This window comes from Magnolia sinica, chromosome 3 (assembly GCF_029962835.1).
Source record: "Magnolia sinica isolate HGM2019 chromosome 3, MsV1, whole genome shotgun sequence".
NCBI classification, from domain to species: Eukaryota; Viridiplantae; Streptophyta; class Magnoliopsida; order Magnoliales; family Magnoliaceae; genus Magnolia; species Magnolia sinica.
This window is the reverse complement of record NC_080575.1, coordinates 94156891-94184400: the sequence shown is the minus strand read 5'-3', so window position 1 is coordinate 94184400 and position 27510 is coordinate 94156891. Positions and strand designations below refer to the sequence as shown.

General features: G+C 40.8%; 1 protein-coding gene across 2 annotated transcripts; it reads left to right on the top strand.

Moving 5' to 3' along the window:
• The first annotated feature begins 997 nt into the window (after positions 1 to 997).
• Positions 998 to 26080, top strand: LOC131240280 (poly(ADP-ribose) glycohydrolase 1-like). Of its 2 annotated transcripts, XM_058238406.1 has the most exons (11): positions 999 to 1362; positions 2625 to 2828; positions 2920 to 3023; positions 3300 to 3504; positions 3657 to 3761; positions 9816 to 9934; positions 10069 to 10212; positions 22819 to 22963; positions 23779 to 24063; positions 24791 to 24853; positions 25360 to 26080. In XM_058238406.1, the coding sequence occupies exons 1-11, from the start codon at positions 1114 to 1116 to the stop codon at positions 25534 to 25536; spliced, it is 1800 nt and encodes a 599-aa protein (XP_058094389.1). In that variant the 5' UTR covers positions 999 to 1113; the 3' UTR covers positions 25537 to 26080. The 2 variants fall into 2 exon arrangements, with proteins under 2 accessions (XP_058094390.1, XP_058094389.1); XM_058238407.1 differs by lacking the exon at positions 24791 to 24853 and having other exon boundaries at positions 998 to 1362.
• The last annotated feature ends 1430 nt before the right edge of the window (positions 26081 to 27510 follow it).

Below are 27510 nucleotides of genomic sequence, written 5' to 3'. Positions count from 1 at the left end.
CTAGAGAATAGTACACATACAATACCTTAATTGACCATGAAATTCATCTTGTGGGCCACTACTATTTTGGATGCAGGGGATTTGTGGCGTGGTCTCTTCATCTACGTGTTTGATACGTTATGGACTCGTTGGATTGGGAAATAAATATTCCAATGTCCCCGTTAAGGTATTAATGGTGGGGATTCAATCACTACGGCTGCCTGTCGTATGGTACATGTGGGTTTTGGATCTGCCATAGTTTGGATCGGACAAACGGTGTGGATTTAACGCACATATATCACATCACGGATGGTCATAAAAAAAGGGAAAAAAAAAAGAAAAGAAGAGAGAGGATCACAGCCATTGGATATCGGGCGCTACAGTGGTTGAACAGGAACTGTTAACCCAATTTCTTTCTCAACCGTTTCTTTGTGAGTCGCCCAGATTTCTATTTTTTCAAGACATTTTTCACGCATAGGCGCACACATAGTTAGCTTTTATCGCACTGACTAAACTCTGTTGGGCCCACCACGAATGCATGTGGTTTATCCACCCCGTCCATCTGTTTTTCCAGCTCATTTTAGCGGTTGAGCCCAGATTGAAGCATATTCAAAGCTTAAGTGGACCCTACCGATTTCCACCGTTGAAACCTTCCTAGGCCCACAGTAATGTTTATTTTTCATCCAACCTGTTCATAAGATCACAAAGAGATGGATGAAGGGAAAGCACAAATATCAGCTTGATCTAAAACTTCTGTGGCCCATAAGAATTTTTTAACGGTAGATGTTCAATTCACACTGTTTTCTTTGGTGTGGTCTACTTGAGCTTTGATATGCCTCATTTTAAAATTATATTATAAAATTATATTTTAAAATGGATGGAAGGAGTGGATAAAATATATAAATCACGGTGGGCCCCACAGAGTTTACTCAGTACGCAATCCGCTTCCAGACCGGGCCGTGTATATCAACGGTTTGGATCACCCACGCGCCCCTCGTACGATACATCCGCGGAAAGGAAGGTAGCGGCGTTCACGTCTCTTCCTTGCTTTACCGTCTCTGCTTCTTCTCTGCTCTTCCATTTTCTTCTTAGTCTCTTTCTCTTCATTCTCCCGCCAAAAAATCCAGCGAGAAAATGGAAAACCGCGAAGACCTGAACTCGATCCTTCCGCTTTTGCCTCTCATCCTTCGATCCTCTTCTCTCTGCTGGCCTTCCAAAGCTCTTGAATCTCTCAAAGCTCTCTCGAGAGGGCCTCAGTACAGCCAAGTCAATTCCGGAGCGATCCTCTTCGATGCCATCGTTGATCTCAGAGACTCGATCGGTCTTTCTAAAGAGAGACTGCGGCTTCATGCCGCAGATGGATACGCTCTTTTCTTCGACGATGTAAGACCTGTCTCGTTCTCTTCTAGGGTTCTTTTAGGGTTTTGGAATTTGAATTCTGTCGGCGAATGATGCTATCGTCAGGTGGGGTGGACTGTACTTGTGCGGTCAACCCCCATGTGCATGTGGAACTTGGAAGAAATCTATGTCAATCTCGACTAGCCGAATTGTGGGTCCCACTACAGATGAGGCACCGTCTAAAAATCCCACTGATCTGAAGGCCCCGAGCATCTGACCAGTGGGCATTTTCCGGATCAATCTGTTTCATTGACGGGCATGGAAAGAATGGTCAAGGATCATTTGGCTGTTTTGTTATTATTATTATTTAAACTATGGCACATGATAGCGAGCCCTGAATTTTGTATGCTCTGGATTGAATCACATTCATGCCACGTATAGGGAGGGAGGGCAGGTGGGTCATTGAAAATCTGGAGTATAACAAACAACTGAAGACCAGTTTCTATGGAAAATGTATCTTTGTTTGCATGTCTATGAATCAAAACCATGCTTTCAAAAAAAAAGAAAAAAAGTAATCGAATCAAAACAACTCCATAGGTTTTTCTAGAATTGGAATTTAAACTTTACAAGATCCATGGCTTTATTAGTTGGTTACTGGTAGGGATTCACACGAGGCGCAGGTGCACGTGCAGAAATATTTAACATGCCTGAAATGTTTGTGCACAATCCAAGTTCTTTGGCGAGTGGCCCCCCCAGATGTTGGCCACACTTGTATGAAACAGAAATTCTAACATTATTCATCCATGTCAGTTGAAGGGAGCATTTTGCATGCACACTATGGCATCATTTCTATGGAATATCAGGATCTGGGGCCATTCATAAGTGGAACCCACCCTTAAGATGATTTGGTCCAAAAATCAACAAGCCCACTCATTTGTGGTCAACAATCTCTCATGCATCACATTGGCACTTGTGTCCCAAATAGTTAGAATACAATTTCTTGAGAAGTCCACTAGATCACTGGAACATTATTTTATCTATGCCATGGTTAACAACACGTATATTCATCAAAATAAAAAAAGAGAGAGAAATGGAAAGAGCACGGGACAGGGCTGCCACAAAGGCAGCCACTGTCTGAAGGTTCCCTATCTTTCTTTTTCCATTTAAGATGTTTGGCACTGTTTAGAAAAAAAATGCTGATTTCAACTTATCTGTTGAATATCTCTCTCTCTCTCTCACTATATATATATATATATCTGTCTCTGCCCCTCTTAAATTTTTTAATCTGGTGATTGATTTTCAAGCAGTTGATGGATCGTGTTGAATCGGGGAAATGGTTTGGAGAGATTATTCCATCACTTGCAAGTCTTTTGTTGCGGTTGCCTTCTCTTTTAGAAGACCATTATCGAAACACAGATAGCATTTTCAGTGAAGGAAAAGATGGCTCCATAATCACAACCGGGCTTCGCTTATTGGGTTCACAAGAAGCGGGTATTGTGTTTCTTAGCCAGGTATACCTTTTTAGATTTGTTGTTTCATTTTGCCATTCTGCTCATTGTTATTTATGTGTTATATGACTTGAATGCCTTTGTTTCTTTTCAGGAATTGATCGGGGCTCTGCTAGCATGCTCTTTCTTTTGTTTGTTTCCAACGCTTAATAGGAGCAGCAAACATCTTCCGACCATCAACTTTGATAATTTGTTTGAGTGTGTTAATCTTTGACCACACCATTTAGGATTTTTTTTTTTGAACTTTGAACTGCCTTTATCATCCAACATCATGAGAATATGAGGCGGGATGAGAAACACATGTGAACTTGTTGATTTATCTCTTTTTTTATCAAGTTAATCTCAGTTGTGGATATTTCTCTCTCCACTTACAATGTTAACATACTTGGTGAATATTAGTAGTAAACTACAGTTACTTGATGACAAATTTGTTAAACAAGTTGTAAACTTTGTTAAGTTTTCATTTGTTTGCAGGCCTCTTTATTCCCAAGGAAACCAAAGCCAAGAACATAAAATAAAGTGCATCATACACTATTTTAAACGGATATGTTTGTGCATGCCAATGGGCTTTGTTTCTTTTGAGAGGAAAGTTCTTCCTTTGAAACATAGTCCCTTTTGCATTGTATATCCTGATGCTGATTTTTGGAGCAAATCTATTGCTCCTCTATGCTCCTTCAAGGTAAAGAAAAAGCAAGAGCAAAATTTGTAAATGGCATAAACCCTAGAGTTCACTTTCGCTGATTTACTTTATGCATTAACTTGTAGATTGAGTTTAAATTTGTAGTGTTGCCTTTTCTACCATGTCTTAGAGTGGCTTTCGTCCCTGTTCAGGTTTTACACTCTGGCTTGATAGAAGATCAGCAGTATGAAGCTCTTGAGGTAGATTTTGCCAATAAATACATTGGAGGTGGTGCTCTTCATTCAGGCTGCGTACAGGTTCCATTCTTAACCTGTTGGAATAAGTAGATATTGTCTTGCTTGATCTTGAAAGTCTTCTATGAAGTAAGGCATGCTGGTTTTTTCCTAACCATACAAACCCATAAAAGCATATGTCGTTATTGATATTACTGGGAAAACTACATCTACACGTATGTTTACTGTTGTTTGACATTTTTTTTTTTTTTTTTGAGATATGACAAAACTTTTATTAAAATAGAAAGCCACCCAAGCAAGGTGCTGGGCGGGATTACAACCCAAGCAAGGTTAACAAGACACCAACATCCACATCTTTTATGCCGGACTCCCAACTTACAATATCAACCTTTACTTTCGTAATGATTACATCGTCCAGAACATTTCCATTGCGAAACAACGGTTGTTCCTTTCCTTCCAATTAGCCCAAATCACTGTCATGAGAATTAATTTCCATACCATCTTTCCCTCTTCCTCCTTTGTGCCAAGCAAAGAGAAGGTTGGTGGTGGATTCCGGCATAACCCAAGTGATGTTGAAAAGGTGAAGAAAACAAGCCCACACCTTACGAGCGAACTCACAGTAGATGAAAAGATGGTCAATCGATTTTGCATCTTGCATGCGCATCACACATACATTTGTGAGCATCATAAACCTCCTTGTTGTTTGACAAAGTTACAGAACTTGTTTTGAGAGCTTCATGAATTAACGTTGAAGGAATGGGTCAAATAGTATTTCAATGTTCTGATTGAAAGATGTGGCCTTAGATGTCAAAATGACCATATAAGTTATATTGAAGTCTGCTTAGTACCAAGTCAAACAAGTAAAGAAACACTTGTGCCTCTTGACCGCCAATAATGCACCAACACTTATAGTTTAAATGGACTAACAAAGTTGACAGTGTGATATGCTGTGGATAGTTTTAATCTTTATGTTGGAAGAAAAGCAGACATCAAAGGACGTGAGTGCCAAGTTTTGTTCATGCATGATACTTCTAAAACTCAGGTGTGGCTCACACTAGTGTGGTGAATTGGTTGCCAGCTGAAACACAATTGATACGGATTTTAAATTCCCATAGTGGATGATAGTGGAATGAGCTTCTGGGTGATCCTTGCCATTTGGTTGCTGCTTCGGACTATTCAATCTTCCCATGCAGCTTGCACTCTTTTCTTGAACAATGGAAGTTCACTTCCTTTTATCTGAGGTTTTCATTCTTTCTCATCCTTCGATCCATTGCTAACAACCTAAATATTAATGAACGGGAAAGTGACTAGGCAGAGAATTCATTTCATATTTTGGAACAAACTCACTGAGATAAGATGGAAATTTAGCTGCGGAATGACAACGGCTGTCCGACATGGCTGTGATGTAGCACTAGAGGAAGATGCTTGCACAGGGGCTATTATGGACCTACTGCTGCCATGCTAATCAGGTAGAGCAGAGGGTTATTCAATGTGATGAAGCCATCAATAACTGAATCAAGTGCTTAGATCTGGCGCTGTCTACAAATCAATAGCTCGCTCAGGGATGAAGGGAATGAGCTTTTGTACATTGTATGCCTACTTTTTTGGGTGAAACATTTTTAGTTGTTTTATAGAGGGAGTTGAAATTGATTAAGACCAGGATTTTGTATGCTAATTGTAGTATTGACCCTCCTCAGATGCCACAAAAGTAGATGGTTATCATCATCATCACCATCTAAGCCTTATCCCAACTAGTTGGCATTGGCTACACAATTTCCCGTTCCGCCAGTACTCCTTTGGAGTGTCATGATGTCAGGATTCATGACGAAATTTATGGCAAAAGTTTCATGCCGGCCACTAACCTGATGCAATTCTCCTTTATCCGTTGGGACTGGCAACAAGAGCACAAAACTCCCACAAGCACTATGTAATAATGGACTTTGGAATGAATTTCCAGCAGCCTTCTAGTTCTTTACAAGTTGGAGGATGTTAAGGATATGATTCTACACGAAATTCATCAGCTTGACATTATTAAGGTTTGGAAAAGGGTAAGAGAGCCCATCGCATACAGGAGTGCAACTCTAACCTCAAGGAAGAAGAAATCAAACGGTGGCAACATTTCAAGGCGGTGTGGTTCGAAGAGAGGAGCAAACACAATTCTTCCATGGGATTCCAAGCGCCAAAGATAGATGCAATCGGATCCATACCCTTTTGATTAATAGGGTCTACGTTGAGAAGCAAGCCTTTTGTAATTATGTTGTGAATTTCTATATGAACCTTTTGCAGGGAGAAGGGTGGGTTTGCCGGAGCTTGATAATTTTGCTTTTGGCTCTTGAGGTTGTCGATAGCTTGGAGACATGGTATCCCAAATCGGTTACATAACGGCTGTAATGGCCATTACATAACAGTAACGGTTATAACCATTACACCTTATGAGGATGAAGCGGATGTTACAGAAAAAAAGACATAATGGCCCCGTAAAGGCATGCAATAGCCCCGTAATTGTCTAGAAACATTTTTTTTTTTCAAAAAAAAGAAAAAGAAAAAAAAAGAGGCCGTAATGGCCGATACGGGGGTCATAACAACCATTATGGCCTGTATCGTAACGGTAACGGTAGTGCCCATTATGGCCACCATTACCGTTATGGAACACCTTGCCTGGAGAAGCCATTTGAGGAGGAATGAAGCTTGCAGTTTCTTCCCTTGGGAGGGATAAGGCAGCTGGTGTGGGCAATTTTTCCATTGCTTTCTTCCAAATCTTTTTGGAATGAGGTCAAATACAAGTATACAACTTGATGGCTTTATTTCAGAACTTGTCAATTGAGGCACTTTTCAAAAGAGGTGGAAGTGTCTTTTATTGCTTGTCCCAAAGGAGGAGGGGCCATAGTTCGTAAAGTATTTCAAGCCTATTAGTTTGAGTAGGGACAATACAAAATCCTAGTGAAAATCCTTGCTTCTAGATTCCACAAAGTTTTAGGGAGTGTTGTTTCTAAGTTTTATTCATGGCACAACATCATGGTGCATTAATAGCCCATGAATGCATGGATTTGAGATACATGAAGGAAGAGAGGCTCCTATCTATAAGTTGGACACATAGAAGGCTTCTAATAATGTCAATTGGAATTTCCTTGATTATATGCTTCTTCTTTTTGGGTTGGTGGTTGTAGACGGAGGAGGTGAATTGAAGACTGTGTCCTTGGGTTGGTGTTATTTTTGGTCAACAGCTCACCCAAGGGTTCTTCTGGGGTTTGAGGGGTCTTCACCAAGATGACTTGTTATTCCAATTTTTGTTTGTGGTAGTGGCTGAGGCACTTAGTAGAATGTTGAAAAAAGCGGATTCTATGGGTTTGGTTAATGGGTTTAAGGTTAAAGTGTAAGGTACCATGTCTCTCATATTAAGTTCACAGATGACATGATCCTCTTCCATGATGCATAGGAAAGCTAGGTATATAACTCGAGGAAAGTAAACAGCTGCTTCAAAGTTGGTGTTGGGCAAAAAATCATTATTCAGAGGGGGGAGGTCTTTGGAACCAAGATGATATCTGAGGCTCTTGAAAGGTTTGCTGAGGTTTTCGGTTGTAAGGTTAGTAGCCTCCCACTTATCTGGGACTTCCATTGTGCATAGGGAAACTTATTAAACATCTCTGGGACTAAGCGGTTGAGAGAATTCGAAGGAAACTCTCTAGCTGGAAGGGAGGATTTCCATCTCTTGGTAGTAGAATCATGCTAATTAAGTTGGCCATGTCCAATATGCTGTTGTATTTCATGTCCTTCTTTTAATGTTTGACTAGTGTGCTTAGTGGATTGGAAGAGATCTAGAAGGATTCTTTGTGGAGCAGTTTGGAGGTTAAGCACAGTTTCAGCTTATGCAATGGGAATGAAATGTGCAAACCTTTCAATGAATGTGGAGCAAGCATTAGAGATGTGAAAATTACTAATCTTGAATCTTGTCTTATTGGGGAAATGGCTATAGAGATTCGGGGCAGGGGATGATAGCTTGTGTAAATAACCTATAACATGCAACTATGGAGTCGAAGATGGGGGCTGGTTCCCTAAGGTGTCCTCTATGCTCAAAGCCTCGGTGCTTGGAAGGAGATCTTTAATCTTGCAAGCTGATTCAAGGAGAAAATTGTTTTCACGATGGTTGACAGCTCTAGCATCCTTTTCTGTGATGATAATTGGTGCAGTGACTACCTCTTTGTTCCGTTTTGATGCAGGACAATTAACCACTTGCTTTAAAAGCTCGAACTGTTAGAGTATGACGAATTAATCGCTTTATCTCATAGCCCAGGCCCCACATCTCATGGGTTAGGACCTCGACCGAACCCCTCTCGTGGGCCCCAAATCACATGGGTATCGCCTCACATGGGCCGCCCACCCCGAGTGTGTCTCCACATCCCACAGGCTACCCCACTCGAGCCCGGTGTGAAATGCGCATTAATCACCCTCGGTGAGGAGTCTCGAACACGAGACCTCCCCCGTGGGCTCCGCCCACCCCGAGTGTGCCCCTGCATCTCACAGGCGACCCCACTCGAGCTCGGTGTGAAAATGCCCCCACATTACATTTCCTTAGAAGCAATTGGTTGTCTGTATCCTATCTCTTCTTGTTTCTGGTGACCATGCATTTTGGTGGCCTTCGTGTCACAAGAACTTGAACAAGGGTGAAGTGGAGGACACGGTGATTCTTTTGAATCTCTAGCAGAGAAGGGTTCCATCTATGTCTAATAGGTATAGTTTGGTTTGGTAGTTGGAGAAGTCGGGCATGGGGGTGGTTTCGGCCGAAAGAGATCAATCTTGTGGAGGCTCTCTCCTTGCATGCCTTTGGTTTCTTCGAGGAAGCACCACAATAGAGATACTTCTGTAATCACATCTGTTGTCTTGATGAAATGTTTAGGATGGCCAAAGCTAGCATGGTTTCTGGGACGTCGGTTCTTAATCCGTTTGTAAATTGCTTGTTTAAGTCTTTCGATCCTCTTTGGGCAGGCTTAATGTAATTTTTGGGGCTTTGACCTCCTCTCTCTCTCTCTCTCTCATCTCCCTTAAAAAAATTATTTCCTATTAATTAAGTTTTTGTGAATTCTTAAAAGAAAAAATTGCTGCCAAGAATAGAGAGTAGACCGCGTGATTACCAAGCAACCTTTGTGTCTTCGTTTCTGCTTAGTTTCTTCAATAAGATTCTTTAACCTTTTTGTGGTTTTTTTTTTTTTTCCTTCAAATTTCTAGTTCATGATCTGCATTGTAATTTAATATTGTTGTGGAAACTGGAAAGCAAGATATTGACTCTACTGGTAGTGGCACGCCCCTTGTAGGAAACTGGAAAGCAAGATAATGATTGTACCTGGTAGTGGCACGCCCTCTGCACCGAAGCCTGGGTAAAGGAGGGTTGACGTCAGACAACCAGTTTGTCGTCAAACCTTTGCCAAGCAAATAAAGAGAATTTTGGTTCCAAAGATTGGCAAAACATGATTCATAAATACCCGCCTGGGGTTTGGGCGAATGGCTAGCGTCATGGGTTTGCTCCCCACTGACGTGAGTTTGATTCCCCTCCCTCCCCGTGATATACCCGATGCATGTTGTTTGTGGGTGATTATGTGCATCCACAAGGATTAGTCTTGCCTTAAAAAGGGGCGGGGACACCCTGTCGTCATCATCATTAAAAAAAAACATGATTCATAAAGCTGACCCCAAGTAAATGGGACAAGGCTACGATGACAAGGTTATGGAGAGCAAGAACCTACAAGGCTACAACATGCCATTTTTGTTCTTGTACCTCTGATGTTCGAGTTTTGGGAGCAGAGCTAGAACTCACCAATTTGTTTGTGGATGTGATTTAATTGATAATAATTCAACCATCAACATCGTCTAAGCCTTCAACTGATTGGGGTAGGCAATAACTCAACCCTTCAAAAACCTTGGAGTGTCCCTTATGCCTTATTAAGGAAAATGGGTCTCTCTTTTCAGCACCTGGAAATTTTTAATTTTTATGACTCTTCAGCAGTTAACTCTGTGTTCAAAGATTGTGTTATTGGAGTTCCTCAAGCTTCTCTCTTGCCATGCACACTATTATTTATTTTTTCACAGATGGTACTTGTGCTGATCTTTTGTTATCCTACATAGGAAGAGATCCGTTTCATGATCAATCCTGAATTAATTGTAAGCATGCTTTTCTTACCTTCAATGGAAGATAATGAGGCCATAGAAATTATTGGTGCAGAAAGGTTCTCAAACTATAGAGGGTGAGTTCATAACTAGTTGTGTTGTTTGAGTTTGTAGATTCCCTTGGATCTCTGCAGTGGTAGTGGCTAACACTAGCTTGACTATACCCTTGTATTGGCGTTCTGTCCTTATTGGCATCCTTTTTGTTGTGTAGGTACGCCTCCTCATTCCGTTTTTTGGGTGACTATCTGGATAAGAAACCAATAGATTCTATGGGTAGACGGAAAACGAGGATAGTGGCAATAGATGCATTATGCAACCCAAGAATGACACAATATAGGCTTGAAGGCCTACTCCGGTGCGTAACGGATTTGCAATTTTTTATTTTTTTTATTTTTTTATTTTCCTGGCTTTAGAACTGCTACTATGTAATGATCGAATGAGAACAAAAGACCCTGACCCAGTATCAACTTCTTCAGTTTAGTAATTGATTCTTCATTGGTTCTTTATTAGTCACCAAAATTATGAAATATATATTCTCACTCCATTATAAAGTTATTGCTTTGCACAATTCCTAAACTTTTCTTTGGGAATTTAATTCTTATTTCATTCAATAACAAGCGATGCTAAATCTGTAAAAAATTACAAGGCAGCGTTTCTGTTTCTGCTTTTATATTTACTTTACATTTTGCAGTCATCATGTAGCGTGCCAATGTCTTCCTTTTAAAAGATGCTGCTTGATGCATTGTATTTGCATTTCGCACTTTACCATCTTCTTTGAGTATCAATTGTACATGACCTATATAATGGTATTCTTATCACAGGGTATTTTTGCAGTCACCTATGTGTGCCTAAATCTTTGTTTAATTTGTACTTATATCATTTATTATAGTTTTCTCGTTATTTGGCAATTGTTCTATGTTTATTTTTGAACTATCTGATAATTCACAGTTTTGGCAATAATAATTATAAATTCATCATCATCATCATCATCATAGCCTTGTCCCAGCTATTCGGTACTGACGCTGTGAATCCTGTTTGTCTCTCAATCCTATCAAAGGCCCTACCCTTGGCAAGTGAACAAGCCTTCATGTCCCTTCTTTCCACCCCAATCCAAGTCTTCTTAGGTGTTCTTCTCATGTAAGTTTTAAGCCCTCCAACCCTTATCAATGCTCCTCTTCTTACTTGAGTGGTCTTCCTTGCACTTGATTAGACCATCTCTATTTGCTCTCGGACTACTCCTAGGTTGCTTCAGCTGACCTCATTCTTAATTCCATCCTAGTCTTCCCAGTTCCCACCCATCGATCTCAAAATTTTTATCTCTACACGCTCAAACTCTACTTATTCTGATTTCTGATTGCTCTCATATGGTTTGGCCTGTTGAATAACTGTCTTATAAAATTCTCGGTTGAGTTTAATGGGCATGTACCAATCACACAACACTCTAGATGCACATCTCCACTTCATCCGCCCAACTCTAATTTTATTGGAAACATCCTCGTCAGTCTCCACATCCTTTTGAATAGTACAGCTGAGGTAAAGAAACACACCACTCCAAGCCTCTAGGCTCTAAAGCTTTCCTCCAACCCTTCATTTTGACATGTGCCCTCTCAAGTGTATCAACCGCTAATGACATACATCAAGGGACCTCATCCGAGACACCAGTTGGTAATTCATCTGTCACATGCTATTATGTAAGCAATAGTTTCTAGACCCTAGGTACCAAAAGACGAACTGTATCAGCTACATGTGTACTGTTTGTCACAGAAGATTGAAGAAACAAGCATGAGATATTTTGGATAATATACTTTAAAAGCATTTCTTGCTAGAACGTTCCATCTATGTACAAAGTCTAAGGGAGTGGAAAATTCCAATCTAAAAAGAGAGTGTAACTTACAGAGCAATCTTCCTAACCAATTCTATATGTTGCAACAAACATCCTGCCCGAGTTCGTTATGATACCTCCGGCTCCCCCAGAATTTGTAGATGGTGTAAAAGCTCCATCAAAGTTCAGATTTTATAACCGTGGACATAGAAGAAGTCCATTTAATGTGTGAAATTCCCTGGACATATCCCGTTGGGCAATTGAGGGATAAGCTGCAATTCCGGCTGCGGATGTTTCGGAGTGATAGTGTTACAGAATTCCGTGACTGGAGTCAAGGATTACACCCTGGTTGGAATGCTTGTTCTGAAATATTTGATCATCACCCTACTTCCAAATGCATCATATGGTGTAACGCCCCGACTTTTCAAGACCCGAGTACATGACCCGTGTCCCGAAAACCCGAGTGTTAACCTTAAAGGATGGTCAGGTATAATATTTTTCTTTTATCAGAGTAAGCAGATGAGCGTAGAGTGGACAAGTAGCATAAAGGGAAATTTCAAATTTCATTTAGAATATACAAGTGCTGCCCAAAATGACTTATACAAACCAATGTCTCCAAAATTAACAAATACAAGAATTACATGATCTAATACATGAGAAATAATAGAAAGCATATAAATATGAGCCGCAAGATCACACAGCTCCTCCAAGCATACAGTCATGCATTCCTGGTGATCGTACCCTGCTCCTTATCAAGTCTGAACATGCATATCACTTAAGCCACCTGTACTACCTGTACGGTTTTATATTTGATGGATGAGTGGCCAACTCAGTGTGAATTCCCCTCAAGATTGCACACCGCCGCATTAGGTAAGAAATAGTATAAAACATATAGACAACCAAAACAGAGTAAATACAGTCTTGTTAGATGCATGGATGCATGAATGTAATGATCGACCCGGGTAAAACATCCAGACGGTCTGTGCCCCGGGTAAAACATCCAGACAGGCAATGTCCCGGGAAAAACATCCGGACTGACATTGGGGTCGTCACCCAGGGATAAGACTGGTCATCAGCGCAACATTCAGCGTAATCGCAGGGCATGATAATCCAAGTCAATATCATCAACGAATGACTGGTCATAAGCGCAACATTCAGCGTAATCGCAGGGCAGAGTGATCCAAGTCAATATCGTCATCGAATGACTGGTCATAAGCGCAACATTCAGCGTAATCGCAGGGCAGAGTGATCCAAGTCATCGAAATATGCCATGTATGCATGATTAGCCAAATCATTATTAATCCATTTACAACCAGCCAATTTAGGTAAGCTCAAAGGTCACTACGGGGAGCACATGGCCCAGCGTAGGCCGACGACTCGGGCATAGTGTCCCATTGCCACCATCCCCGGCCCATGAGACTACCACCTTAGGATGTTTAATGGAACCCCATCGACTAGTGACCAATCACATTATAATATAAGGGGCTTACCATCGCATGGTTGCACAGAATAAAACATCGAACCCATATAGGGAAATACTAGAACAAAGCCACATAGGGCGATATCAAAGTAGGCCACATAGGGCGAGTATCAGAACTGTGCGATAAAAGACCATCCTTGAAAGCCATTGGACACAACAACCTTGGATGGTAGGCCCACATCAATGGTCCATCTAGACCACCGCTCAATAACCACCAAGTCGAAGGTCCATTACGATCACAACTTGTCAAGTTATATCCCAAGTATGGGTGTACATTCATATGTGGGAATTTCCCACTAATGTACCAGTTTAAGTTCCATAAGCAATCCACAAGCATGAACAGTTATACGAGATAATCATAAAGCATATAATACAACAATTCAATTTTCACTAGCTAACACATGTGATTATAAAGAGAGATATCAATTATGAATTTAAATAACAACTATAACTTAAGCTAATGAGAAGATGGAAAGCTCAAAGGGAAGAATCATCACAAGTCAATTCGTAGAATGCTCCTGGGGGCAAGTTTCCTTGGGGGGATGGTGCACTTACACCACTCATGTGACTCCCTGCAATTTAGTTATAATAAATAATGAGTCACCAATTTGATCAGATAAGAATAGGTGGAGGGTAGGAAGACCCTGAACCGAGGTTGTCTTAGGCTGTACTTAAAGCAATCAAACTCATTAAGCATAAACCCTTGTTTTTAATTAAACTGGGTCCAGTCAGGGCCCACTTGATCACTAGATCAGCCTCATCCTTCTCCTTAGATCCTTAGGACGGGTTCATCACGTAATATACATGTATACATTACATACGTAGCACATAGCATATATATATGCATACCTTATATATCTGAGGTATGTATCCATGGCATATAATGTATACACCAAATACATAACATCTCACGTGGTATACATGTACACACTGTATACAGTACATATGCATCACACAATGTATCCCTATATCCGTTATGTATATGATATTGCAACCTACAGTACATACGTACATATATATGTGTACTATACATGTATCACATGTGTGGACGGTGTGGATGTGTGTCCAGGCACACCACATTCAGACCCTGGGACGGTCTGTATCCAGCGTGCACAAAAGTGGGTCCCACACATGTAGGACTCACCATGCAAATATGAATATATGTGCGTTCCTTCACACTTGTGACATGGGTTCTGAATCCAAACGGTCCATAAGATGTGGAATCCCAAGAAACCCTGGGAGGTAAATTTTCATCCTGATCTAAGATTCTGGTGGGCCATAGAAAAGATAAATGCACTTTCAAAGGAAGAAACTATTTGCATTAACCATGGCCCACCTAAGTTTCGGTTCAACGTAAAAATGGGAACCAGGGGGTTTTATGAGGTTTTGCTCCAAGTGGACCATTCAGATTTTCCAGATTAATCAACCATGGGGAGATCTCGAAATTTTGCAGTGGCTTACGTGAACTTACGTATCTTCACTCCCTGGCGCATGCATGCACAGCAGATTCACTTCACATGTGGGTACTGCGTAAACATGAGTGTCAAATCCGAACGGTCCATAAGATGTAGAATCCCAAGAAACCTCAGGGCGTGAGTTTTCACCATGACCCAAGATTCTAGTGGGCCACAGCAAGAATAATTTCAATTTAAAGGAAGAAACTATTTTCATTCCTTGCGGCCCACCGAAGTTTCGGTTTAAAGTAAAATTTGAAACCAAGGGGTTTTATGAGGTGCTGCTTCATGTGGACCATTTGGATTTCCCAGACTCATCATAGCTGATGAGATCTCAACTTTTTGCAAATCAGTTTACGTGAACTGATTGGCAGAGGAGCGTTCGGCGTCCTCTGGTTCAACGTCCTGGTGCATACATGCACCGTTATTTCACTTCATAGGTGGGTCCCATGTGGGGCCCACCACATATCTATGTATACTATCAGATATATATTCATATATGTATGTATATATATACATATAAATATATAAAATAAAGAAAGAAAGAAACAAAAGAAATTGCCCCGTACTGGACGTCCGGCCCAGGGCCCACATTTGGACCATCGTCCCTGACGGACGGCTCATACATAAATGGCCCATGGTGGCCAAGCACTAGAGCAATCCACCGGCATTTGGTGGGGCCCACGGCCGATACAGGGCTCACATTCAGGGTCGGCCCACTGACGTTGGGCGAGGCCCACTGCATTTTGCAGGGCCCAGACCGTCAGTCAGCCCACCAACCCTTACGTAATGTGCGTCGACTCTGTTCCCAACAGAGGTTCCGTTTCTTCGTTGTAGGCCACCATCATGGAGTAAATGGTGGATCTGAACCGTTCATCAGGTAGAGGGAGGAAAACCATTCAAAACCATGTTGATCTTTCTAGGCCACTCACATTCACGAGGTCTCTACGGCGGTCGAAAGAAGACCGTTCGGCTACTTTTGAGGCTTGATTACCTAGGTGGGCCACATCATCAGATGATCAAAGCTCGCCCTTCATGGTCAAAATTTCAAGAAGAAGATGGTGGACGGTGTGGATATGCAGCAAGGTGGCCCAGGGTATTCGTACAGGGCCCACCAGCCTTTTAATGTGATTCGGTCCCGAACAGGGTCCCTGCCTTTTATCCGAGTTTGGCCTGAAAACTAGCCATTGTTTGGCATAGTTTGGCCTGGAATATTGTTACCACTGCCCTAGATTTTGCATCCTAGCAAGGCTTCAGTTGAAACAGCCCTTAGCTCTGAACAGAGCTTTAGTTGAGTCAGTTTTTCAGCCCGGAACAGGGCCATGGATTGGCTCAGTTCTAGTCCGAACAGGGACCCAACGACAGTCTCAACAGTCCGCCTATTGCCACTGATTGGCTTGCCCTCCGAGCTAGTTTCGAAACTCTACAGAGAGCTCAAAACAGACTCGTCATGAGGCCTGTAATGTGGTCTGAAACGGCCATTGTTTGGCTCGTCCCGACGTTACTGTGGCTGGACCGAACCCAACCATTTGCTTGGCATGGTTCCAGTTCAGAGATATATGACATGAAGCTATAAGGAAGAAGAAGAAGAATAAAAAAAACGAAAGAGAAGACGGTTCTCTGGGTTTCCTCTCCGCACTCTCTCCTTCTCACTTGGTGCGCATTCAAGGGCTACACTGACCTCATTTTATAGTCAGCGAGAGAGAGATGGACGGCTGTGATCGTCCTTACCGTGGACGGCCGAGCTTAGCCCTTCCCAAAGGGGAAGTCGGTTTCTCTCTCTCTCTTTCCACAGGCTCTCGGGTCGGGCTGTTTTTAGGCTAAGATGGATGGTGGCGTTCAATCTCCCTCCTCCGCTTACGAATGGTCGAACGACTATACCGTTTTGATCGTGTGGGTCCCATGAAGGATTTGAACGGTTTACAAAGCTCGGAAAGCGATCATGGTGGCCCACTTATAGGGTTGAAGTAGGTCGGTTTAAAATAGAGAGAGAAAGGCGGGAGATATTTCTTGTTTGCAAAAGGCTTGGTCCAGTGTGGCTCGTGTACCAGCGTCTTTAGTGCACATGCACCGTGTAGGGACCCGCTGAGATGTCAGTATCATAATCCATACCGTCCATTCGCATTAGGAACCCTTCATAGGGACCCTGTCCCATTTCGAGTCGATGGTGAGACCCAGGTGGGCCATGCCAACCAGATCTTGACCCTTAACGGATGATTATAATTGTTCCGGTGGTCAGATTTACCCCATATTAATCGTCAACAGTTAAAGTGGCCCTATGAGTTGTTTACCTCTTCAAAATTTCTTACTGCCCATATAATACTTATAATTTTATTTTATTTCATTTATTTTGTTATGTGTATACATGTATTTATATCATTTTTATATTTATTATTATTATTGTCTGCACACTATATATATAATTCATGATGTGGGCCACACTGTAGGTCATTAGGAGTTAGGACCATTATAAACCAATCCAATGATTGGATTGCCTAGTATTTTATTATTGATAACCCTAGGGGTCCTAATGAATGTTTTAGGTGAGATTTGGGAGTTGAATAGAAAGGATCTTTCTACGGGGCGTTGTAAGCTGATGAATGGTGGATCTTGTGATTTTGATCCCTACATTGGTTTCATACGGTTTGACTGTACTAAATAGGTGTATGATGAGATGTCATCACGGTCAAGATTATAAACATAAGATTTTCATTTATTTAAATATAGTTCAACTTGTGATAGTCAAACGGACAAATTGATCTCAAATCTTATTATGATGTTGTGAGTTGTTATAGTCTAAAATCTAAGGGTTAAGATGAATAGATTGAGGGTCGTTGTGTAAGGCAAATTATGTGGGTCAATGCATATATGTGAGCTAATTTGGATCTACGTGGGGACACCCGAGTACTAAAAGTACGGGGTGTTACATATGGTATATGGAAAAATGGGTTTCCATATCATCTGGGAATGACCCTTTCTGATTCTGATAGAATTCTACTTATTGAAAGCATCAATAGGGTCGATCAGGTTAACAAAGGGAATGTTAAATTTATTGGTAGCTTGGTAAGGGAGTTACGGATAAGATTGGAAAAGGAACAGGTAAACAGTAAGTGCAAATGAGTTTCAACCTCTATGTTACATAATGTGCGGAGTGTTATTGATTCTATAATTGATCCAGTCTCTAGTTAGGGCTCTAGAGTGGGATCAGCCACAAGAAGAACCTCAACTTGTGTATGCAAGGATATTTCTGCGGACCTCTTCAAGAAATCTGATTAGCAGGGAAATAAGACTGTATGCTGACCTAACTGTGAAAGCTCTAGAGGAAGAGGGTTTCCTTGGTCTGCTTTGATCACAAATCAAGAAGGGTCTAGGATTGTTTCCAGGCTTTCCTTTCTTGAGTAATTAACTTAAAGGACGTCCATTAACCCATTGGCCCCATGGAGTCTCGACGTGGTTTTTTTATATATATATAGATAAATTTTTTTGAATGCTGATTTAATTTTTTTTTTTTTTTTTTGAAAGATGAAAATTATGAAGTAAAACAAGAATGAAACAAACAGATTAGAGAAAAAAAAACAAATAACAAAAGAAAACAAAAACTATATGACCACCAGCCCCAAAGCTGGCCACACTCCAGGAAAACACCCTATGACTAGGCACCCAATCTGTAAACAGACTCAGCACTTTTCTGAAAACCCCGACTGCAGAGATTCTTGAATTACAAAAGCACCTATTGTTCCTCTCAAGCTAGATGGACCAGAGGGCATCAAGAAAAATAATGCACCACTTCTTTTTACCAAGAATGCCCCCATTTTCTACGTGCCACAAGCGAAACAGACCTTCCACATCTTCTGGCATAACCCATGACACCCGAGCCTTTTGCATCACTCGCTCCATATATCTGCGGAAAAATAGCAGTGAATGAAAAGATGATTGACAAATTCTTCATCTTGGAGGGCTTCAGACATCGAGCAAGACCATGCCCCCTTTTTTGGAGATTATTGATGGTGAGAATACGGTTCTTTCCAAGGAGCCAACCAAAGGATGTCACCTTCAGAGGGGCTCCATCAGGCTAGATCATCCCTGTATGGCTGTTGGCTCCTGATGAGATGAACGAAGCAAGATGATTATAATTTATTTATTTATTTTTACTAAGAAGACACTCGAGCTCGACAGATTCCAGGAAGGGGCATCATCCTTATTGGGAGAAGGGGAAAGACCCTGCAACCAAGAAGAAGAGACGAAAGGTCTAAGAGATCAGAGAGGTTCCTTCGAAGTGAAGGGATCTAAATACCATTTTCACCAGTCCCTGAAAAACAATTCATCATCCAAATATCATTAACAGAGCTTAGGGAAGCTAGAGACGGAAAGGAGGATTTGAGAGGGAAAGGCCCGCACTAGGGGTCTTCCCAGAATTTGATTCAATCTCCCTTCCCTAATGCAAACCTACATTCCAAAAAGACTTTTAGGGACAATTTAACAATACCTTTCCATAGAAAAGAAGATCGATAGAGAGAAGAAGATTTGGTTTTCCAACTACTTGTGTGGAGACCATATTTAGCAGCAATAACAGACCTCCATAAACTGGAGTTCTTGAGAGCAAACCTCCAGATTCATTTACCCAAAAGAGCCTCATTGACTAGATTCAACCGCCTGATACCAGCCCCACCTCCGATTAGGGAGAACAAACCTCCTTCCAGTTGAGAATGGGAAATTTCTTGGAGGAGGAATCCCCCTGCTGTAAAAAGTCTTTTCTCATTTTATCTATTCTGGCAATGACCAATTTCAGGCAAGAGAACATGGACATAATATTGGGGCAGATTAGAAAGAGAAGTTTTAATAAGAGTAATCCTGCCACCCAAAGAGAGAAGTTTTCTCTTCCACGAAGAGGGCTTTCTTTCCAAACACTCAATAAATTTGTCCCAAAGGTCTAAGGGATGTTTCCTACACAGAGGGGGAAGGCCCAAGAATGTAGTAGGGAGAGAGCCCACACTGCACCCAAAAGACTCTGCCAGATTAATTCTTTGGACAAGTTAATCCCAAAAAACTCACTTTTGGGGATGTTAACTTTGTGACCTGAAATAACTTGAAACTAGAAAATAGCCATACTTAAGAAGTCTACCATAAAATCCTTTGCTTTACAAAAAAAAGTAGAGTATTGTTTGTAAATTGAAGATGACTAATCTGAAGGGGGAGATTTTCCACCTTAAATCCTTGGAAAAGACCCTCCCACCCCTTGGAAGATGATTGGTCAAAAAAGCTGAATATATTATTGTTAAAACCAAACCAAGACAACTAACAAAAGAAAAGGAACAAGAGAGAAAAATTACATACCCCACCCACAGACCCAACTCAAATAATGTGAGAGATGAATCAACAAAATTAAATTAATGAATGAAAACCACAAATATTGTTAACATCATCACAAATATCAAGATTATAAGGGGAAAACATGTATAGTTTAAGCTTAAGTTGCCAAGCATCATCCTACAAGACCATTAAACATGGAAAAACTTGGATCTAATGGATGTAGAAACATCTAAATAGCATAGGGTTAGGTCTATTGTAGTGTTTTAAATAGTGTGTAGCGTATAGCGTGGCGTTTGGCCCTCTATAGCATGTAGTGTAAGCTACACAATCCTTAATATTTTTAATTGAAATAATATAAAATATGATAAAATTTACAAAATGCATAATTTATATGAGTTCTTGACTATAAATCTGGATCATCAACCACTTATTTTCATGCAAAATCTCTCTCTTTGCCTTTAGACATCTCTAAGTGGGACTTTTTTTTTTGGTTATTTATTGAAACATCACAAATTCATGATATAGACCACAATTTGGATGGTTTGGATTGATCCAAGTGCTCTATCTACGATATGGACCACAATTTGGATGGTCCGAATTAGTTTAATGCAGTGTCATGTGCCATAGGTATAAGTTATCGCCATTTTAAAATAGGTGTTAAACTAATATAGAAAAAAACACTTAAAAAATGAAATTTCAGGTAGCTTATGCTATCCATGCTACACATTACGCTATGCTACATGCACTGTAGCTTATGCTACCAGTGAATTACGCTACTTGTATACGCTACGTAGTGTTTTCGCGACGCTTAGCTTCATAGCATATGCTACATGCTATGCTACTGAAAACATTGGTCTATTGTAAAGGGGAATGTCTAATACTACCTAGGGTTTACTAAATTTGGGTGTGGGTGAAGCTAGGGTTAGGAAAGTTTGGAGAAAAGGGTGAGATTAAGGCTAAATTGGGGAATTGGATGAAGGGATTAAATGGTTTGGGTATTATGAGATGGGGGTTAGGGTTTTGGATGTAGGGAAATTAGGGATTTGGGGTTAATTGAAGGATTTGAAATCAAGGGTTTGAGAATTTGGGGAAAATTGAGAGGTTTGGGATTTTATGGTTAGTGTTAGGGTTTTGGACAAGGGAAGATAGGGTTTTGGAAGGAAGGTTCAAAGATGCGAGAGGGAATAGAGATGTGGCCGTACGGACCACCCCGTGGGCTCGCACGTGTGGGTGTACGGTCACACATGTGGGGTCTGGTCGGGTAGGGTTTGGTCCGTAACCGTGGGGTTTTGATGGAAATGATAAGGAAGAAGAAAGGAATGTGTTTGGATAGGTTTTGGATGATTTGGGGTGAAGAACAAAAGAGATTTCAACAAAATACCTTGCATGAAGAAGAAAAATTCAAAGATGGATAACTAGAAGCCTCGCACTCCCGCGATTGAAGATAGACATCGCACCGTCTTCGTTCCAAATTGCATGGAACAAGTCTTCACATCGCATGAAGAAGGAACAAAGAAATTTTGTTTTTTAGATAGAAGTCCACCATTAGGGAGCTTCACAACCCTCCCCCCCCCCCGATCATGTAATCCATGTGATCCAATAGTTCGATCATCGCGTCCCTCAAATCCAACGGTCTTAATTACTCCTTAAAGCAACCCATGTGCATCTTCCTAGTGTAGGGTCTTCCAGATGCTCGTACATGCACAATGGGTTTTCAACACGGATACTCGCCTAGCCACAAAGAAACTGGGGCCCGCCTCCTCCTCTGATATATATGCAAAGGCGTACGTGATGTGATGTCCTCATCAACCACACTGTTGGACTGATTTGATTATCCAACATATCATCAGGTCCATGCTTCTTTCAGTGTGAACATTTGAACTGGGACGGAATTTAGATCACCGTTTAAACGTGCTTCTTTCACCTCCTTTAAATGATTCATACCTCTTTGTTCAACTAGAAAATCAGCAGCCGCCTGTTGCCTCACTTCAATGTGAGAACAATTTTGGATGGTTGATTGAAAAGTTCCCTTGGGGAAGCACCACTATCCTTACAGACATTTTTAGAAAGTGAAACGTATGAATGATGAACAGGAAGTTTTGAACCTCTTTTGTCATTGACAGCTTTCAGCAGTCTCATATTGTTGACAATTACTCCAGTCTGTGCTACTTTATTTGTCTGATGATCCAATACTTTTTCTGAGAAAGCCTCACTTTCAAGCCGCATATGCATTGAGTACTTAGAAATAAATCTAAGGCTTTTGGAGAAGGGGAGTTAATATTGTCAGCTTCAGAGATCTCTTTTGACATTGTAGCCTATAGTTATAGAAAGTGAATTGGATGTTGATACCATCATAAATCTACTACTTTACAGAAGTTTGATTCTCTGAATCACTGTAAAGCTAAAGCAGGGCATTGATTCCTGTTCCAGCTTGAAGACTGATATGGAGTCATAGCAGACTCGACCCTCCATATACAGTAGCTAGGAATATCACCTAACAAGAGGGGAAAAAAAATTCTGGTGATGTGTTTTGTTGAGATGACAATTCCAGATATAACATCAGATATCATATGGCACTTTCGTCAGGCATGTTTCTTGTGAATGTTGAAATGTCACTATTTGATGACCTTGTTAGAAGCTAATTGCTGCATTTCTGTTGATTATGTAATCTCTAGTCACGATATTGCTCATCATCATCAACAACTTCATAGCCTTGTTATGGTTATAACCCTCTCTCTCTCTCATATATATATATATATATATATATATATATATATATATATATATATATATATATATATATATATAATTTTGTTTCTTGCTTGCTACTTCTCTGAACAACTTTCTGTTGTTATTTGTTGTTGAACTGGTATTTCTTCAAATGGTGTGCAACAGGGAGGCAAATAAGGCATTCTGTGGTTTTCTTGATCAATCAAAGTATCAACAGTATCTGAAGCTTTTTCAAGAGGGTTCATTTTCCAGGGATAAGTCTGGTCAGGATATTGATGGTGCAGATATTAAAGCCAGGAACATCCTTCCTGTGAGAATCCCCAATCACACGTCTTTTCTTGTTTGTTTATTCATTCACATGAATCAAAATCTCTACCACAAAATTTAGTTACCGGTGCAAACATAAGTTTAAAATTCATGTTTCCCAAGGTGGACAGGTGTTTGGTAGTGTCAAATATCAGTTCTTATACCAACCAAGATTTGGGGCTGAAGAAGTGCTAGCCTGCTTTTGGGTTGGGTTTTTCATGCCGCCCAAACAACAAGTGCATCAATGGTGGTGGAAGGCCCTGCCAACTATAATTTGGCAGTAGTACAGCCAAACATTTACCTACAATTTTGATTGCCAAGTTGCTGTCTTCCCGTATCTGGGCTAGTTCTCTTCTGTCTCAGTAAACCCATCGTTCCCATTTGTTTGATTATCTTGTTTGGTACCTTCCTTGTAAGTGGACAAATTTGAAATTAGGTTGCCGTTCCCTCTTTGGAATCTCATGATTATTAACAGCTTGAAGAATTTGTTTTCGTCTATTGTTTCTTTTAGTGGAAATTATCTTTTATCTATTGTTGCGACTCCTATGACCGCCTGCTACTTCTGGATACTGAAGCTTTCCCCTAGTCTTTATGAAGCTTAAACCTATGAAAAGACAATGCAAACTGTTCTGATTCGCTTTCAGATTTTCTTTTGATACTGAGTTTGTATTGTAAAATACAAGTCTATCTGTCACGTGTCTTCTAGTTGCATGTCTTTTCCATTTCAAGTTAGCACAGGCAGAACTCCGGAGAATGTAATTTTTCCTCGAAAGATATTACACTTGCAGCATCAATGTTAATCATCTTTTCTTTTGTCAGGCAGGGGATGAGTCTCTTTCAATCAGAACATGTGATCATGTATCTGAGAAGGCCTCTTGCTCGAGTCCTGGCACACAATTGAAGCTTCCTGTTTCGTCTGCCTCTGATGAGGCATTCAATGAAAGAGCAAGCGGTGTTGAATTGATTGGAAATTACTATCAGAAACATAGTCAAGGTCCTGAGTCTCAAAATAATATTGGGATTGCTACTGGGAATTGGGGCTGTGGAGCATTTGGTGGAGACCCTGAGCTTAAATGTACCATTCAGTGGCTTGCAGCTTCTCAGGTACTGGTCTAATATTCATTATGCAATTATCTTCCAATATAATTTTTGGGTTCCCATCAACAGCATCTTAAAAAAAAGAATAAAAAAGAAAAAGACTAAGGTTCAGAATAGAAACCAGTGAATATAATTTTAAAAACAAGAAACAAGAGGAACTATGAGATCCCTGACCTGAAGATATGCATAATATAATCAGATTTTCTGTTTGTACAAGTGGAGCCCGTGGTTAGATGAACCGCACTGTTGATCTGGTGGTCCCCACAGTGACAGGCCATGGCCCAAAAATCAACTGATGAGACTATCCTAACCCTTGGTGATGAAAAATAGAATAAAAAAGCACAGCAATGGTCTGTATTCAACTGAAAAATGGGCAAGATTGGATGGACAGGATCTTGCTGTAATGGAGATTTTTGGGCACATTTCAACAATGGGGCTCATCAAAACTCTCTAGAACACTGAACCATGGCCTGAAATCCTGAGATTCATTTATATGATCATATAATTCCTCTACAAGCAATACCGTTTGCAAGATAGCTTGTTTAGTGACCCCTTGTATGGAATGGGCTTTCATTTAGTTTCCTGATACGATCAAGTGATTATTTGATTGAAATAGTGAGAGAGAGAGAGAGAGAGAGAGAGAGAGAGAGAGAGAGAGAGCTCAAAGCTTTTTTTGTGGATTTATTTATTTATTTCTTCGGTAGATTATGCTACTAAGTTGAGTATGTAACAGGCACTAAGACCCTTCATTCTGTACTACACGTTCAAAGAAACATCCTTGAAGAGATTAGAAGAGGTACTTATACAACTATAAAACTTCTTAATGGTTGATCTGTTATTTCCTTCACAAATGCCGCTGTGTAATCAATTTTCCAAACACCATGAAAGTAGTTTTTGACTTTTGAAATACATTCATAATGTGTATTTATCTGTAGTTGTTGGAGCATTCATTCATATTAACATGAAAGCATCAATTGCAATTGCAAAGCATTCCCTTGTTCTTATGCTAGAATACAGTTTCTTGCTTTGAGGGTGCATTTGGATGCCTCAGGAGATGTGGCAAGTGGAATGCTTTTCCACCAAAATAATGTTTATTTATTTATTTTTCTTTCATTTGATTAGTATTCGAATGAGTAAAATATTATTCCAGGGATGGAGAAGTGAAAATTTGATAATTTGCCCATTCGGGTTTTGTTTATTTCGCTGCCCCAAACACTGCACTGGCAGATTCAACAGAGTTGATTTTCGGGGTTAGTTATCTATTCTTCTTGCTGATGTCAGCATATTTTTGCTGCACAACAGGTGAGTCAATGGATTTTGTTGCAAGAATGGACGGTTGGAGACCTTTGGAATATGCTGATCGAGTATTTGTCTCAGAAGTGGAATGGAGAAACTCGTGCTGGCTTCCTTAGTTGGCTCCTGCCTTCCTTACCTGAGCATGACGACATGATAACTGTTACATCAAGCATGTCCGAATGACCTCCAAGTTTCTGGATGGGGACACACTAGTTCCAAGAACAGAAAATGGAAATGTTTCATTTTTCAGCATAAGCATTGACAACGACAATGATGCTGCCCATGTAAAATTCAGGTGCATTTCTGCCTCTTGACCTATGCAGCGATTGGTCAGACATGAATGATGAGTGCCCTGTTACAAGCAAAAATCGGTTGCCAAATAGTCCCCTCTAACTTGGAGAAGCATGGAGAATGATTTTGATGGCCCCTCAATTTGAAATCTGGGTCCTACAGTGCAGCAGGATTATGGGGTGCTATGCAAGTCAAATGCTTCCGGCTTTCTTCGGGCCCCATCTGTCTAGGCGTAGCTGAGGCTGTGGAAGTGTTGTTGGTTTAGGTAAAGGGGATAGGAACTGTGCAAATCATACATTATATTTAAATAATGAAACTAGGTTCCTTGGCTAAACAGGCAGTGTGCTGTTCAGCTCTTTGTATTTAATGAATTTTATTTTTTTATTTTTTTGTGAACAGAAGCCCATATAAAGTGTTATGTAAATGGAAATTTTTTTAGAGCTTGTGCAAATTGGTTTATGTATTCATTTTCTCAGCTATTCTATGGGAGATGATCTTTGATACTAAGCCGCCACTGATGTCTTAACACTCTTGACCACAGACCTTATGTCCAAACTCCACCGACATGTATTTGCATTTCTAGGTGTCTTGTTTTGATAGCAGTGGAAATCTCACATTCTCGCTCGCTAGCTGTAGTCTACCTTGTAACTTCTTATGCCTGAGAATCTAACTTATAGAAAAGGCTTGGTGGAGGAACCACGAGTGAGGAAACAGTGGGGGGAACAAATGCTTACTGTCGAAATCTTTCTGGTCCCATCTTGATGTTTATATCCCATCCAAACCGTTAATAAGGTCCATTCCTACTAGGATGAACTGGGGGGAAAAAAGCATAGCCTGACACAACTTCTATGGGACTACGATTGTTTCAAGGGTGGGTGTATGGTCCACACGAGTTTTGGATCAATATTAGTCTCATGCCCAACAATGAGCTGATAAAACGGATGAACGGGGTGGATTTTTCACAAACTTCACGGTGGGCCCCACCTAGCTTCTGAGGGCAGGAAACACGTGGCATATTCTATGGCCATATCTTGGTGTGAAATAACTGTCATTCAAATGTTCTAATATTTTCCGTTCACAAGATGGATGGCGGGGATCATTCCATCAGTGTAATCCTGGGGCCATGCTTCATCCTTCAACTGTCTGGAATGGCTACACGTATGCGGTGTACTTTCCATGGGATTTCAGATTACCTAATCCTCAACGTGTATTGTCCCATCGAGGCCCACTTGCAGAGAACGTACGGTCATGATCATCGAGACTGCATACTGGCTGAGATACTAAATGGGCCACAGTTGGAAGCTTATACTGAGCTGATGGTTTTTTGACTACTTACAGAAAAACTTTCAATGGCTCCCATTTAACTTCACGAATCAATGGTCACGATCATCCTTTATGCTTGATCAAAGGACTATTGCCCATTTGAATTTGCGTTGAGAGGATGACACTTGTGATTATCCAGCCATCTCTGCTTGTGGGCCCAGTAGGATGATGCGCTCTATGATCGAGTGCCCACTCCCCATACACGTGCATTAATCCATGCCGTTCAATTGTAGGCCATGCTTAAGATGAACCCCAAAATCAGACTGAATGGACGGTCCTAAAGCTCCTAATCTCATACGGGACTTGCCTGGCCCACCTTGATGTTTGAGTTATATCCAGTCCATCCATCCGTTTTGGAAACATTAGGGATGAAAACCCCACCATTGAAACCTTCCTGGGTCCTACCATGACGTTTCTTTGCCATCCAACCCCTTCATAGGCTAATTTCCACCGGAATGAAAGGAAACACAGCTATCAGCTTGGTTCCGCCAAGAATATTTCAATGGTGGGAGTTCAATCCTCATTTTTTCTATTGGTGTGGCC

What these genes read in the sequence shown, in the direction of transcription:
- LOC131240280 (XM_058238406.1), top strand. Translation starts at nt 1,114, where the DNA reads ATGGAAAACCGCGAAGACCTGAACTCGATCCTTCCGCTTTTGCCTCTC. An exon ending in ACGCTCTTTTCTTCGACGAT is followed by an intron (nt 1,363 to 2,624) that starts GTAAGACCTGTC and finishes ATTTTCAAGCAG; the next exon opens with TTGATGGATCGTGTTGAATC. An exon ending in AGTGGCTTGCAGCTTCTCAG is followed by an intron (nt 24,064 to 24,790) that starts GTACTGGTCTAA and finishes AGTATGTAACAG; the next exon opens with GCACTAAGACCCTTCATTCT.